Source organism: Lactuca saligna, chromosome 3, assembly GCF_052625555.1.
Source record: "Lactuca saligna cultivar CGN05327 chromosome 3, ASM5262555v1, whole genome shotgun sequence".
Classification (NCBI taxonomy): Eukaryota; Viridiplantae; Streptophyta; class Magnoliopsida; order Asterales; family Asteraceae; genus Lactuca; species Lactuca saligna.
In genome coordinates this window covers 184056651-184072659 of record NC_136419.1, presented here as the reverse complement: position 1 = coordinate 184072659, position 16009 = coordinate 184056651, and the positions used below count along the sequence as shown (strand labels likewise).

Below are 16009 nucleotides of genomic sequence, written 5' to 3'. Positions count from 1 at the left end.
TTCATGGCTTGGTCTACCCCGAATGTCACTGAGTCGTCCCCAACTCGCAATGTGAGCTTAGAATCTCTCATGTCTACTATGGCGCTAGCGGTGTTGAGGAAGGGTCTTCCAAGGATGATTGGTACTTGCGGATCCGCCTCCATGTTGAGAATGATGAAATCAGCCGGGAAGACAAATTTGTCTACTTTCACTAGCAAATCTTCACATATGCCTCTTGGGAAAGTAACAGTCTTATTTGCCAATGAATTGCCATTCGAATTGGCCTTGGCTCCGGAAGGTCCAGCTTCTTGAAGAACGAGTATGGCATAAGGTTCACACTTGCTCCATAATCAGCTAAGGCATGAATTGCAGCCAAGTTGCCAAATTGGCAAGGCAAGGTTAAGCTCCCCGGATCACCCTTCTTCTTTGGTAATTTGTTTAGCATAGCGGCAGAGCAATTCTCATTAAGTACTACTTTCTGCACTTCCTCCATCTTTCTTCTGTTAGTGAGGAGTTCCTTAAGGAACTTTGCATACTTGGGCATTTGCATGACGGCTTCAATGAAAGGAATGTTTATTTGAAGAGTTTTAATATGATCAAGGAACTTCTGATATTCCTCTTCCTGCTTCTCCTTCTTGGCTCGGGCTGGGTACGGCATTGGAGGCTGGTATGGTTTCAAGGGTGGCTGTTCATTTGTTTTTGCAGATGTACTCGCCGAGTCCATCGGTCCTACTCGGCGAGTAGGGCTCTCAGATTGTGAATGTTGGTTTTCGACTTGTACTTCCGTTCCTTCCTTCTGTGAGTCGTTGTTCGCTTCAGTTCGAATGGGGGCCAGGGGAGTAATAATCTTCCCACTTCTTGTGGTAACAATATTCACTTGCGCGCCTCGTGGGTTGTTCTCGGTTTTGCTAGGAAGCTCACCCGGTGACCTTTGGTTTAGTTGTTGAGCAAGTTGCCCAAGCTGAGTTTCTATGTTGTGGATGGATGCTTGCTGGTTCCTGAGCATTGTTCTTGTTTCTTGGATAGCAGCATCGTGGTCACTATGTCTTTTCTCGGAAGCAGCCACAAATTTAGTTAGCATTTCTTCCAAGCTTGGCTTCTTCTCTTGCACCGGCTCCTCCTTTTGGTAAAAGCCTCTCCTTTTTTGTCTATACTTCTCCTCCTTGGCCTTCTTGTACTCTTCGTAAGGCAGCCACTCCTTCTTTTGTTTGCGCCAGTCCTCATCATACCGGTCACCGCTCGAATAGCATACTTGTGCCTTTTTGTTGCTGTGCTCATCCAAATCGCAATCTCTAGTGAGGTGAGGTCCATTGCAATTCTCGCAACCCACCCGTATGGCATGGATAGTTTGATCCATTTTGTCCATTCTCCTATCCATGGTTTTTAACATGGCCATGACCGCGGATAAATCTTCAGTAGCAGCGTATGCGGCTCCCCTCGTGACATCATTCCTAGGGTTGTGGTATTCTCTAGAGTGTTTAGAGAATTCTTCAATTAATTCTTTGATCACCGGGGGTGGCTTCTTTGTAAGTGGGCCTTGTGAGTCTAGCAGCTGCCGGGTCGTGACATTGACTCCATCATAAAAGATGGAAACTTCTTGTTGGCTATTTAGATCATGGTGTGGGCAATTTCGTAGCAGACTTTTGTACCTCTCCCATGCTTCATATAACGACTCTCCAGCTCGTTGTTCAAAGTTTGCAATGGCCTTCTTGAGCTTGGCTATCTTGGATGGTGGGCAAAAGTGATCAATAAATTCTTCCTTCATTCTGGCCCAAGTAGTGACTGACCCGGGAGGAAGTGATTTGAGCCAGTCTTTAGCAGCACCCTTGAAGGTTACCGGAAGCATCCGAAGCAGTTGAGTTTCGCGGGTGACATTTGGAATGTTGAAGTAATCAGCAACATCATTTACTTCATCCAAATGTTTGTAGGCATCTTCATGATCTTTCCTGTAGAAAGGTATTTCCTTGAGTGAAGCTAGGATATGACCTTTTAGCTCGAAGGTGGCAGTTGCGGGAATTGCGGGTTGCACAAGTCCCGGGCCATGGTCGTCGCGCATCCTCTTCTTCCATTCTCCCATGGGAATTTCATCAATGTTAGCCATAGTGAATGCTAACTCTTCCTCTGATTCGGTTTCTTGTTCGTAAGTTGCCTTGTCTTCTTCCTCGGTTTCGTATCTAATCTCTTCTTGAATTGGCTCCTCAATTATCAAGGAAGCGCTTGAAGCTCCTGATTTGCTGCTCTTCTTTTTCCCAAAAATAGTCTTCAAGTTGGACAATGGTGATTTCTTTGGTGTGCTTGAACTCTCCACGTCCTTCCCTTTGTTTCTTTTCAATTCGGATTCGGGGTCTTCAAACGGGGGTACCAGTGGTGTGTTTGCTCCTCTGGTCATGAAAGTCCTGAAATTAATCAAATAAAAAGCGTAAAAAGAACAAAAAGATTGTAAACAAATAAAAGAAAAAAATTTGTAACTAAACTGTTACTCGCCGAGTAGGTGCGAGTGCACTCGGCGAGTATCAGTGATTTTTCAAAAAAAATTCTAAGTTTTTAACCTAACTAAAACATATACTAAAACCTAATTACCAGTTACTAAATTGCAATAAATGAACTTTATGCAAGTAAACTCACACAAAGGATCGAACAAATTAGGAATTAGCTTAATTATTTAGAACCGTTCCCCGGCAACGGCGCCAAAAACTTGATGTGTGTGAATTCAACTAGTTTTATCCCTACTTTTTATTAGTAATTTAAGCACACAAAGGCAGTGAACCTGTCTTTAAGTGGTATAGATTGATAAGTAAGGTATCGAACTCAGGGAACGGGTAATTAAACTAATAGCTAATTTTAACTAAAACAAATAATAAAAGTAAAGGGTTTTTCTCTAGTTTTGCAAGACTAGAAACTTAAACAAACTAAATTAACTAATTAACTAGCAACAACTATTCACCAAATTTGATAAAGATGTTTCTATTTAGGTTCAACCAATTCACTCCTATGGTTATTTAAGTTAAGGTAGATTAATTACTATTGGTTACCAATGATAATAGTTAGGTTCATGTTCATTACTCCTAACCCTTAGACAATTAACTAATTTAAGCGTTGATCAAGTGTTTAAACTAATTAATTCCCTAGATTAATTATTTGGATTAAATAAGATTTGTAATGGTCAATTAAGTTATTAATTCAATTAACCTCTTGTTGATGGTTTCTCAAACAAGCTCACACATTAATCTTCCTATTTTCTTATTAATCTTAGTTTCATACTCATTACTTCCAAGCATACGTTTTAGCATTCACATAGACATATGAGGTTAACAATTAAGTGATGTTCATGCAACCTAATTGCCTTCCAATTAACAGAAAATAGTAGTGATTAATACATAAGGTTCTTTAACAAACTTAATTTAATAAATCACCAATAGACAATTAAACAAAATTCAATAATTAAACCATAGGAGTTCTTTGGTATTCCCCAAACAGAAACAAAAAACGAGTTTAGCTCATAGTTGCAGTAGAAACAAGCATAAAAACAAAGTTTATGAAAGCAAACATGTTTAATTCCTAAGTCTAAGTGGTAGAATTAACCTAATTGCTTGAATTCTTCCAACTCTTGAAGCTTAGGGTTCCTTAGCGCCTTCTGAACCTTTTAGTCGCAGCTAATCCTTCAAAATTCGCCAGGAGTTCTGTCCCATGTGATAAGGATTCGTCTTTTAAAGATATCCCAAAACAGAGGGTACTCGGCGAGTAGCAGAATAAACTCGCCGAGTAGGTCCATACTTATCCGTCTTGAATTAGCAGTCGTATTTATCTTCTAGCATATCGTCGTGTACTCGCCGAGTAGGGTCGATCTACTTGCCGAGTAGGTCCTTCTTTTCACTCTTTAATCTTCACTTGCTTTCCCTTTTCTCCTCTTTGCCTCCAAGCATATCTTTTGGACTGAAAACACAATTCAAAGCATTTTAAGTACCTTTTGTCCACATTATTCTCATAATTAACCAAAAATAACTAAGAATATATGTTAAATAATTAACTAATTATGCACATATCAGACGACAATGGAAGTAGGGGCTGCTTATTTTACTACTATTTAAAGAAGGTGGAAAAGAAAGAAAATAGGTTGTGTTAATTGCTATCGTAGGTAGAATCAAAAGCAACGATGTTAGGTCTCGCCGGAGATAAAGAAAGGAAAAAGGAGTCTAGAGAGTTGAGAGAAAAGAAAAGACAATATGCATCTGGTATAGTGAGGGTGAGATGGACACACTTTAGTTTTTTAAAATTAAAAAATTAAAAAAATATGACTAACAAATAGAAAAAAATTAAAAAAGAAATAAAAATAGCAAAATAGACATTTTAACTTTTTTTTAGGGACGTAAACCACTAAAAATTTATATTTTAAACCAGTGATGCAAATCAAAAACATTTTTAACCTCAACCACATTTTTTTCACAAACCATAACAACCGAATTTACTTTTTACTTTAACATAAACACATAAAGGTTAAATTTACTTTTTACTCTAACATAAACGTATAAAAGTTAAATATTTTACTTGTTTTCCTGTCCTTTTCATATTAAAAAAAGCCTTTCTCTTTAAAAAGAAGGGATAATGACTTGAAAGGGTAACGAACTTTTGACTTTTGTCACATTTAGTCACTAAACTTTTTTTCGTTATCTATTTGTCATTGAACTATTGAAACTGTTCACATTTTACCCTTATGACCGGCTGTTACCGGTCATAAGGGTAAAATGTGAACAGTATCAATAGTTTAGTGGCAAATAGATAATGAAAAAAAGTTTAGTGACTAAATGTGAACAAAATCGAAAGTTCATTTCCCTCTAAAAAGTTCAATGACTAAATGTGAACAAACTTCCTATTGTATTATGTTTTAGCAAAATTATTTATTTTTGTTTAATTGTAGCAACATTTGTTGATGAAGAAATCTATGAAATAAAAAAATAAAATGTAACATCCGGATTTCCAGGTATCATCATTTAAGTATTTTTCTTTTGAGTTAAGAAGAGAGACTCGACGAGTTGATGCCTCAACTCGTCGAGTAAGGTCGCGACTGATGACTCGGATTAATGAATGGACTCGACGAGTTCGCGCTATTGGCAGAAACCCTAAATCTTTGGGCTCGAGCCAAATTTAAAGGCATTTATGGCCTTCAATTGTGACTACCTTTCCCATAAGTGAGAACCCTAGCGAGCTTGAGTGTGTAGAGTGAGAGGAAGAGCTATCTTGAGCTTTTTGGTGTGATAGATGTGGACCCTTCTAGGTTTAGAGAGCCGAGAATATGAAGCTTTAGTAGAGTAAACCTTGGGGGTTCAAAGTTAGGAATCATTTATGGTATATATAATTACTTTCATCTTACACATAGATATGAAATATTTTATATCAATTACGTGCTATGTGTGTATATTATTTGAATACTTGCTGTCTATACTGGATGAACGATTTTATACATGTTTTAAAAGATTTAAACGGTATATTTATTTTATATCTACAAATATGTTGCGGATGAAACATGGGTAGATAAAATAGTTGGTGTGTGATGAAATAAAATGATGAGAGATAGGTGATGATAGAAAGGTGGTGATAATTAGGTAAATAGATGATGATGAATATGTGATGTAGGATGAAAGGAGATACCATAACCTTTACCAGCAATGTGGCGATGTAGTCATCTACCAGAGTATAGATGACGACCACAGACTATTCTAGATAACCCAGTGGAAACACCAGCAGACCAATAACCTGTAGGTGATGAATTACGAGTTCATGCGATGTTGTAACTACGTATTCATGTGGTGATACTCTAACCCCTTACTATGAATTACGATTTTAGACGATGTTGTAACTACATATTCATGGGATGTCACAAATTTCGCATGTCAAACCAATGGTCATAATTCACATCAGTGAGAATGGTTCATTTTTTTTTGTAAAACCAAAATCAGATTGGAAATTTTGATTTTTTATTTCGGAAAATGTCAAACCATTGGTTTTTTATTTCGGTTTTGGTTTTTTGTTTTTTTTAAATATATTTTCAGGGTTTTTTTTTTTTTTTATTTATTTATTTTTTATTTCATAGTTTTCTTCATCAACTAATTTTGATACAATTTAACAAAAATAAATAATTTACTAAAACATAATACAAGAGGAGGTTTGTTTGCATTTAGTCATTAAACTTTTTAGAGGGAAACGAACTTTCGATTTTGTTCATATTTAGTCACTAAACTTTTTTTCGTTATCTGTTTGCCATTAAACTATTAAAACTGTTCACATTTTACCCTTATGACCGACAACAGCCGGTCATAAGGGTAAAATGTGAACAGTTTCAATAGTTAAATGACAAATAGATAACGAAAAAAAGTTTAGTGACTAAATGTGACAAAAATCGAAAGTTTGTTACCCTTTCAAGTCATTATCCCTAAAAAGAAAAAACGTAAATTTTTATTATTATTGTTTTTTTATCAATTTGGTAGAAAATTGTTGAGTTTTTATGAAGATTCCTTTTTTTATCTATGAAGTTTTGGATTGCTACGTACCGATGTAGGGTATAACGTTAGTTATTATTATTTGATCACTCGTTATCCGTTACGCGGTTGAGCAATTGACTCTTCGTGAGGAAGATAACGCATTGATATTTAATTTGCCACCAATATTCTTCGTCAGGAGTGAATTTTCCTCCGAGATTTTCAACAACTGAATATCTCGTCGGTGGATCGGAATTGATTAAAGCGCACAAAACCCTAATTATTTTATAAAATTTCTTATCAGATGGGTTTACAGCAATCTAAGGACGAACTATTGTATCAACAAGTCGGTTATGGCAACACTGAAGGCATTAAATCGCTTCGCAACGAAGGTGCTGGCCTTGAGGTATGCCTAAAATTTGATTCATCATGTAAAATTCGTGGTTTCTGGTTTGAATTGAACAGTTTCCGAGTTCAATTTGAAGGTCATTTGTCTCAATTTAAGTCGTCTTCTTCCCCCCTGCACCCTTTATAGAATTGAAGCATACTTCTGTTACAAGAATCAGATCTAGCACTTTTAATCGACATTAACATGCGTTTTTGGTGAATTGAGTATTTATTCTCTTTATGGTACACCCGTTCGGAGTTTTAATTTAGGAAACAAAAAAGTAAAATTTTGATTTCCGAAGTAGGTAATTGTTAGTGTAGCAATAATTAGTGATGAAATTATGCGATTAACTATTCTCGATCTGTTGTTTCTGATGCAGTGGATGGATAAAGAAGGAAAGACTCCTCTGATATTAGCTTCCATGAATCCACAGCTATATGATGTAGCAAAAACCTTGATTGAATTGGGTGCCAATGTAAATGGCTATCGTCCAGGTGAGCTGATTTGTACCCTTTAGAGTCTGTATACGATTGTTCATGTGCTTATGAATCTATATGATACATGCATTATATCTGTTATCTTCTGGAAGATTCTCTTATCTCACTTCAAAAAACAACTTTTTTTTTTCTCAGGTCGTCATGCTGGAACTCCTCTCCATCATGCTGCAAAAAGAGGCCTAGAACAGATGGTTAAGCTACTCCTTTCACATGGTGGTATGTGCTTCTTTTTCAATAACAACATTGATATCTTAACATTTGTTTACTTTTGTTAGGCCCCACCTTTTACCCTTGAAAGAACATGGTCCAACCCAATAATTTGGAACTACTCACTCTCGATTTCTCAAAAGACAAGAATACCCTTGTCATTCTGTTACATAGCATTGCTTACATGATATTAATCATTTCAAATTTTCAGCTAATGCCTTGGTGATGAATGATGACTGTCAAACTGCACTTGATGTTGCAAGAGTCAAAGGATATAGCAATGTTGTTCGTGCAATTGAGGTAAATAACTAAATAGTAAATACTAAATACACATTTTAATTTCCTCTTGATCTTCTTAATCTCTCATATTTAATAGATTAATGATATTATGTTTGTTTTTTTAATGCAATTCTTTTAGAATCACATCTGCTTATTCTCTGGTTGGCTGCATGAGCTTTATGGGCCAGGCTTTCTTGAACTACTTGCTCCTCAACTACTTTCAAGAAAAGTGTAAGCTTTTCATTTTCTCTTGCACTTTTGTAATTTGTAACATTACATTTTGTATATAGAAGACTACCAAATCATTATAATATTATATAAATACTTATAATATGTAATTACATGGTTCTACTTACAGATGGGTAGTTATACTACCATGTGGAGCTCGTAAACTTACAAAGCCTTTCAAGTTAGAACTTGCTATATATTCTAGTTTACAGGTATGTTGTCTTTTCCATCATATATTTGTCTGAATTAAGTAGGCAAACTAGCTGATAGCTGAAAAGCTAAACTGATAAGCTAGTTAAGAAAAAACAATGTTTGGTAAAACTAGCTGATAAGCTAAATACGTAGAATAACATAAAAAGGCAAGTTGAAGATTCTTTTTTCTTTATAATCAACAAAGGGTATATTTGGAAGAATTACAAAAAAGCTCGATAAGCTCTTTGAAACGCCAGTCTGAGTAGCTTTTTATAAAATCTATCTTAAAGGCTACTATTACAGTATTACTAACACCCTAAAAAATCGACACATAAGCTAGATATTAATATTTTATTCTACACTCATGTTTGGTAAAACTAGCTGATAAGCTAAATATGTAAAATGACATAAACAGGCTTGTCAAAGATTGGTTTTTGTACAACTAACAAAAGGGTATATTTGGAAGAATGACGAAAAAGCTCTCGATAAGCTCATTGAAACGCTAGTCTAAGTACCTTTTTAATAAAACGCTACTGACAACCTGAAAAAGCTCGAAAAACAATCAAATATTAATATTTTATCTTACACTAATGTTTTATTTATTTATTTATTTTGTTTTAAACAGGATGCGAAACCTCGTGCACTTATTCCACTATGGAAGGCTAACATGGATGAACCAAATTTTAACCAACCTGATCCTACAGTTGTTCTTACTAGCTCCAACAGTAAATTCTTGACACTTTTGGATAAAAATTACTTGTAGAAATATAGAATTTGTATTTATTGTACACTATTTATTTCTCTTCTATATTCATATAGTCCCAAGACGCTGGAGAAGGAAGCGATGTATTTTACACTCCCAAGTTAGGCGTAAGTTTATCGAGTTTAAGTTAGATTGGACTTCTCATACACATAAACAAAAACTTTATTTTAGTCAGAAACTCCAAATACCAATTAGATTTTTAAATGGAGCCCCAAATCATTACTTATGTAGGAAAATGATTTGTTGTTGTCTAGGAAAATGTCTTGGGAACTTGAGATATGCTTTTAGCTTACCATTTTATTTTTGTCTTTATTAGATGTTCATGATCATTTTGAGTGATTACATATGCCTATTATTTAAAAAAAAAAGAATATCGTAAATAGCTTTAGGTCCTATTTGATGCAAGATATGACATGACAAAATGTCAGAATAGGACTGGAACTGGGACAGATGTCAATCAGACAAAAGCTGCAATTTTTTTTTTGTCTCATTTAAAACGTGGGATTGTGACCGATGTAACAAAAACAACAATTTTGTCACTTGTCCCACCAAAAAAGTTTGAGCAAGGTTGGGGGAAGGACTCTGCTTGATCTCTCTTTTATTTAAATGACTAAAATACCCTCCTCGTCCTCATCAAAAATAGCCATGTAACAAACACAACTTTATTGTAAAAGTATCGAGTTGACTTTTTGTTGACTAAACTTAAATTAATTTTTTAATTACAGAGTCACGCATCAAACTTGCACCCGTTAACGAAAACGAAAAGCAAAACTTGCAACGGTTTTGCGATGCTTGCAAAGGAATCCCTCAGGTATAATACATACATATATATATATATATATATATATATATATATATATATATATACATATATATCTGTATATATACATAATGCTTACATCAGCAAATTTGTTTTTTTCTCATTTCAGGTTATTCATCCTTCATTTCCATTCAACAACCAACAATCAGCTATTGGACCACCTCAGACAACCCCAATTGACACCGAGTCACCACTGGCTATGACCACCACCACCACCACCCTCCAATCCGGTTCAGTGGTGCCGCCAACACCGACACCCACGGCTCCTACCACCTACCCCGACTCTACTCCAACCAACAAAAAAAACAAATGGGAAAACAATGATGAAGCAACAACTTCCACTAGTTATCATCCCCATACAGAATACAACACATATTCCCAAATTGTCCCTACTGCACCACCCATGGTTCCATCAGCACCACCGCTTTCAGACATGGTGGATGATGATGGTCCGATTCATTACCCCTCCATTGATTCCGTTTCTGCCCCTAGTGAGAAGGGGAAAGAGAATAATAATGATTCTTCAACATGTGTTATATGTTTGGATGCACCGGTTGAAGGGGCGTGTATCCCATGTGGTCATATGGCTGGATGTATGTCATGTTTGACCGAAGTCAAAGGGAAGAATTGGGGTTGCCCCGTTTGTCGTGCCAAGATTGATCAAGTTGTTCGGCTTTATGCTGTCTGAGGTTGAAATTGAATCGGTATGTTGTCTTTTTGGTTCGAGAAAAGGTTAAACACATGGGTGAGGGCAAAATGGTCTTTTTACAATGTAACCAGGACAAAGTGTTTATAGTTAGAAGTGAGGGTAAAATGGTTTTTTTTTGCAAATCTAACCAAGACAAAGTGTTTATAGTTAGAACTTAGAAGTGAGGGCAAAATGGTCTTTTTTGCAAACCTAACCAAGACTAAGTGTTTAAAAGTACAAGTGAGGGTAAAATGGTCCTTCACAAATTGAACGTCTGGGTTGTGAAAGTTGACGATCCATGACCAAATGTGTAATGAAACCATGAAATGAGGACCAAAATTGCAAAAAAAAAATATTGTTTTTTGAACTAATACCAAAAAGTTAGCTAAGCACAAGGACCAATTTTGTAATTGTCTCTAAAATAATTGATATTTGAGGATCCAAGTCTGAATTTTCTTGTGGGCCACGTTATTAGTTAATAAGTTTGAATTCAGTAGTTTTTTTATTTTAATAAATGATTATTTAGTTAAATATAATGTTTTTTCTCTTTGTTTATGCAGTTTGTATATATATGGTAAGCAATGGTGAAAATAATGTTTGCCTTTGATGGGGAAGTGGAAATTTTTGAAGGTGATCATCAAGATTTCTACAACTTTTGAAGTTTTGGCATGTTGATAATGTAGTAAGCTTTAAGCTCAATGTTGCATTTCATTTTTTGGTTTTTTATAAATTATAGACACTCCAGATGTTATGAAGTATGTATTGAATCGTGTGTGCATTGTAAATCTAGCCTATCCGTGTGAACTCAATATAATTAAATTGTGTTATGTCAAGTGCTCTTTGGATATATAAATAAAATAAGAAAAATTGATTTATTAAGGTAATTAATTTTTCGGTTTGTTTATATCTTGATAATTTTTTTTTTTAGACATCAAGATAACCAATTTTTTGAAAGTATTCACATATCTAGGTAGCTTTAGTAGGTTATATCCGGTTATAATGTTCACATGTGAATATTTTCAATAAGTTTGTTACTAATAAGCAGGGCCGGTCCTGAAAAATGAAATATTCTTAAAGGCTCAGGACGAACAAGAAAAAAAAGGCCCTTATCTTTATTATAATTTTATATTTCTAAATAAAAATATATAATGAAAAAAATTGGATCCTGTACTGCTGCCCACTTTGCCCCCTCTAAGCCTCCCATGCTAATAAGTGTAGAAAAAAAGAAGTTACCCAAATATAAACAAAACAAAAATGTTTAGGTTTCAAAATCTTTTTATTTTGTGTTTGAACGGTAGGCTACCTAGTGTTGAAGACTAAGATCAGACGGGAATCAACTTTAAAAAATATAAGTTTGCGGTCATTGTAGAACAAAGGAATATTTTACATACATGGCCCAATTCCATTAAACCATTTAACTTTGGGCTAATTACTAATCCAACAAAATGAAAGAAGTGAATAACAATATTTAGCAAATAAATTAGGTTTTGTCTTTAAATAGCCCACGAAACCATAGTTTTAAGATTCGTCTACTGATTCGTTAATTCGTCTACTATTTCGTGTTTTGTATATATATATATATATATATATATATATATATATATATATATATATATATATATATATATATATATATATATATATATAAATTTTGAAGATATAAAACCGTAGGTTATTTTAAAACCTACGACTTTTTCTGTATAAATTACGGTTTCCCAAACCATATGGTTTGGGTAAAATCTACGTTTTTTATTTTTTATTATTTATTTATTTATTTTTTTTAACTACGGTTTTTGGGGTAAAATCTACCGTTTTAGTAAAAAAGCTATGGTTTTGTTTTTATTTATATTTATTTTTAATATAGAGTATTTTTTTGAGAATTATTTTGATTAAAAGTAGTCAAGTTTAACACAAAAGTAGTCAACTTTTAAAAAAAAAAACTCTATTAAAATAATAATAATAATAATAATAATAATAAAAACCGTAGACTTTACCCCCAAAATCGTAGTTAAAAAAAAAACCGTAGATTTTACCCAAACCGTAGGATACGGTTTGGGAAAGTGTAGTTTATACAGAGAAAACCGTAGGTTTTAAAATAATCTATGGTTTTATATCTTCAAAATAATATATATATATATATATATATATATATATATATATATATATATATATATATATATATATATATATATAAATGACGAAACAGTAGATGAATCTTAAAACCCACTCTTTTGTGGGCTAGTTTTGGCTAATATGTGTGTTTTTTTTTTTTTTTTTTTTTTTTTTTTTTGGCTAATTTTGGATAGGTAATTAAGGATTTTGACTAGAGAGTTTGTTTATTTATTTAAAAAAAACATTATTTAAACTGTTCAGCGGTTTAAGCACTTGATTTTTTTTAAACATCTAGAAAAATATTTTTCTGATTATTTTTTGCGATTCAATACAGCAAAAAACTAACAAGGCTTTTCTTAAAAAAGGAAAAAAAAAAAAAAAAAAAAAAGGCTCTGAGTGGTTAAATCAGGAAATTTTTTTTGAATGGTTAAACAAGAGAAAATAAACTAACTGGTTTTTAAGAAACTTGGGCTACCTATAGCGATAGAAAAGATTAACCTAAAATTAACCTGAATTGAACTTAAATTAAAAATTAGAAATAAGTTATTAAATTAAATGGAGGGCATTCGATTATGCTTTTAGTCTTTTTGTTGCTTGTTGGGGATAAATAAAGTGTTTGCAATTGAGGAAAGTAGCTTGCATTGCTCGTGGAATTATGATTTATGATTGATAAATTAATTATCACTATTGCCAAATTAAAAGTCGTATAGTCTTAACCAAGTATAAGACCATGTATTACATAAATTCATTTAAAAAAAAAGAAATTCTAAATATTTGATAAGTTTTAATTTATAAGAACATTTTTGAACTCAATATTTGATTTCATAATCAATATATTTATAACCCCTAAATTATTCAAGGTCGCATAATATCGGATTAGAATAAAGTAATCATGAAACTTGAAACGGATTTTACTGGAGGGATCCATATGAATTTTTGAAATCCTTGAACCCGTAACTATTATTTTCCACCCTTGGAAAAATTATTTGATATCAAAATTGATGACATGCAAATCGAGAATGCTAGAAAGTGACTCTTTTTTATACCATATTATTTCTTATACAATTAAAAAAAAATTAATTGAAAGCTGACCTATCACTTCTCTCTCAATCTACACTCAATTATTGTATATACATACTTGATTTGATTAAAAGCCTAGACTATTGCTTACACTTCTAGCTGAAAAGGACATGAATTATTGAGCTTAAATTTAGCCATGAGTGAGATTTCCTTCCCACATCATCAGCCCATTGTTAATCACAAAATGAAACCACCCATTGTCGTTTAATTATTTTCAAAAATTGTCAATTAATAATGCAAATTATTCTATAAATAAATATTAAATCATCGTAGGTTTGGAAGCGAATTAATTAAATAAAATGCTTTAAATAAATGTAAACGTGTTAAATTAATAATAATAATAATAATAATAATAATAATAATAATAAGAGTAAATTACTCAAATCGTCCCTATAGTTTGGTCAAAATTGCATGTTTGGTCCCTAAATTTTCTTTTACACTCGGATCGTCCATATGGTTTGATTTTGTTTCGTTTTTCATCCCTTGCATACATAAAGTTAGGGATCAAATGTGTAATTTTGACCAAACTATAGGGACGAAAAACGCAACAAAATCAAACCATAGGGACGATCCAAGTGCAAAATAAAAGTTAGGGACCAAACATATAAATTTAATCAAACCATAGGGACGATTTCGGTAACTCTAATAATAATCATAGGATATATAAGTGTAGGGGCATTTAGTAAATTTTCGGAACTAGTTAAGTAAAAAGAATTTTAGACCGGTGCTTTTCTACCAAGTGACCAAACCCAAGAGACATAGGCTGCCAAAAACCGAAAGATTTGTCTTCTTCTTCCCCTGTTCAGCACAACAGATCGAGAAAAGAGTGCATGTCGTCGTATTCCATAATTAGGCATGCGAATCTCGGTTGTTTTAAAGGAGCTCGATCCTTACACCTATTTCAGAGTGCCTCTAACCTTAAGTGTAACACTCCAAAAATTATAAGGTAAAATTTCATTTTTAATTAACCAAAACACTAATTATCTTTTATTCAAACATTCAAAAGAATTTTATAATAAAACAGTTATCAGAGTACAATCCCAAAATCATCACATTGTGGAAACATGGGTGGATGCAGTGCAGTCATGTCGGACCCTTCTCTTTCATACTGGAAGTACCTGAGATCATAAACAATAAACCGTAAACACAAAGCTTAATGAGTTCCCTAAAATATCACATACCATACATACAATACAGAATGCTATATGCCAGCCATAGTCTTGACATTATGCCATGATCCGTATCATGGTCTTTACTTGCTAGGTCGGGGGCCAGAACCCAGGGTCTTACAGAAAAGTGCCAAGAGTTACCTCCTACTCTTCCATGCAAGTATCACAAAGACATCTAGCATACAATCTATAACTAACTATCTACTTATCTGCCAGAGTCCGATCCCTGGTCTTGCATACAAAATTACCAGGAGCCGCCTCCGGGTCTTTCATACAAATGCCAAGGGCTACCCCTTGGTCTTCTAATAATACATAAGCCAATGGGTCGACATTGGTGACTTCGACCCATAGTATAGTGAGGAGACTCACCTCAAACTGCAGGATCACTCGGATAAAATCTCAGTCAGCTCGTCTGGAAAATCCTCGCGCTAATATCATCAAATAAACATCCAATTTATAATTGGATCACAACCCATAATCAAGGATTTAAGTTACTTGTCCAATATACATGGTAAAAGACCATTTTACCCTTTATCCTTACTTGGCCCAAAGCCAAGGCCCAACCCATTACTCAAAAGGCCTAAATTCCTAAATGGCAACCCAAGGCTTAATAAGGCCCAACTTCCAAATTGGGCCCAAAAATCATCATGGACCCAATATTAAGAAAACCCAGAGTCAATCCATGACCTAAAGTTGGAAGTCCAATGGCCCAACAAGGCCCAAACCTAAACTCAAAATATGGCCCAAATCTGCGAACGTCAAGCCCAAGAGTCCATCTGTTGAGTACGTGGGGCGTACTCAGCTCGCACGCTTAGTATACTCCTTCCGGGGCTAGTACGTGCAGTGTACCAGCTGGGTACGCCCAACGTACACCCCAGATCACCAATCCACTCCATTAAGAACTTATTCGGTTAATACATCCAACCAAACTCTTAGATCTGATTCTAAAGGGTGACTTAATACGTAAAGTTGGCAACTTCACACCCATGCATGACTTAATGGGACCCAACACTCAAAAAGAAGCTTAATAAGGCTCTTAACACATGCATGGACCAATATTTATCATAAAGTTTGCATTTTTATGAACAAGGGCCCTCCATGGAGCTAAGATCTAACATCAATGGCTTCTGGAAT

The 16009-nt window shown here is 34.2% G+C and overlaps 1 protein-coding gene and 1 non-coding gene across 3 annotated transcripts; both read left to right on the top strand.

Moving 5' to 3' along the window:
* Positions 1-1589: 1589 nt before the first annotated feature.
* On the top strand, positions 1590-1696 carry LOC145037927 (small nucleolar RNA R71). The gene has a single exon (XR_013679037.1). It is a non-coding gene; the product is annotated as a small nucleolar RNA R71 (small nucleolar RNA).
* A 4856-nt stretch (positions 1697-6552) lies between these two features.
* LOC145037600 (putative E3 ubiquitin-protein ligase XBAT35) lies at positions 6553-11398 on the top strand. Of its 2 annotated transcripts, XM_078986299.1 has the most exons (11): positions 6553-6858; positions 7220-7334; positions 7473-7553; positions 7756-7844; positions 7963-8054; positions 8182-8263; positions 8869-8968; positions 9063-9113; positions 9732-9817; positions 9936-10530; positions 11075-11398. In XM_078986299.1, exons 1-10 carry the CDS (start codon positions 6757-6759, stop codon positions 10512-10514), a joined length of 1377 nt encoding a protein of 458 aa, XP_078842425.1. In that variant the 5' UTR covers positions 6553-6756; the 3' UTR covers positions 10515-10530; positions 11075-11398. The 2 variants fall into 2 exon arrangements, with proteins under 2 accessions (XP_078842425.1, XP_078842426.1); XM_078986300.1 differs by lacking the exon at positions 9063-9113 and having other exon boundaries at positions 6554-6858.
* The last annotated feature ends 4611 nt before the right edge of the window (positions 11399-16009 follow it).

Bases quoted from the DNA above. Each gene is read 5' to 3' on its own strand.
- LOC145037600 (XM_078986299.1), top strand. From the start codon at position 6,757: ATGGGTTTACAGCAATCTAAGGACGAACTATTGTATCAACAAGTCGGT. The intron at 7,335-7,472 runs GTGAGCTGATTT...TTTTTTTCTCAG, and splicing joins TGTAAATGGCTATCGTCCAG to GTCGTCATGCTGGAACTCCT. The intron at 9,818-9,935 runs GTATAATACATA...TTCTCATTTCAG, and splicing joins CTTGCAAAGGAATCCCTCAG to GTTATTCATCCTTCATTTCC.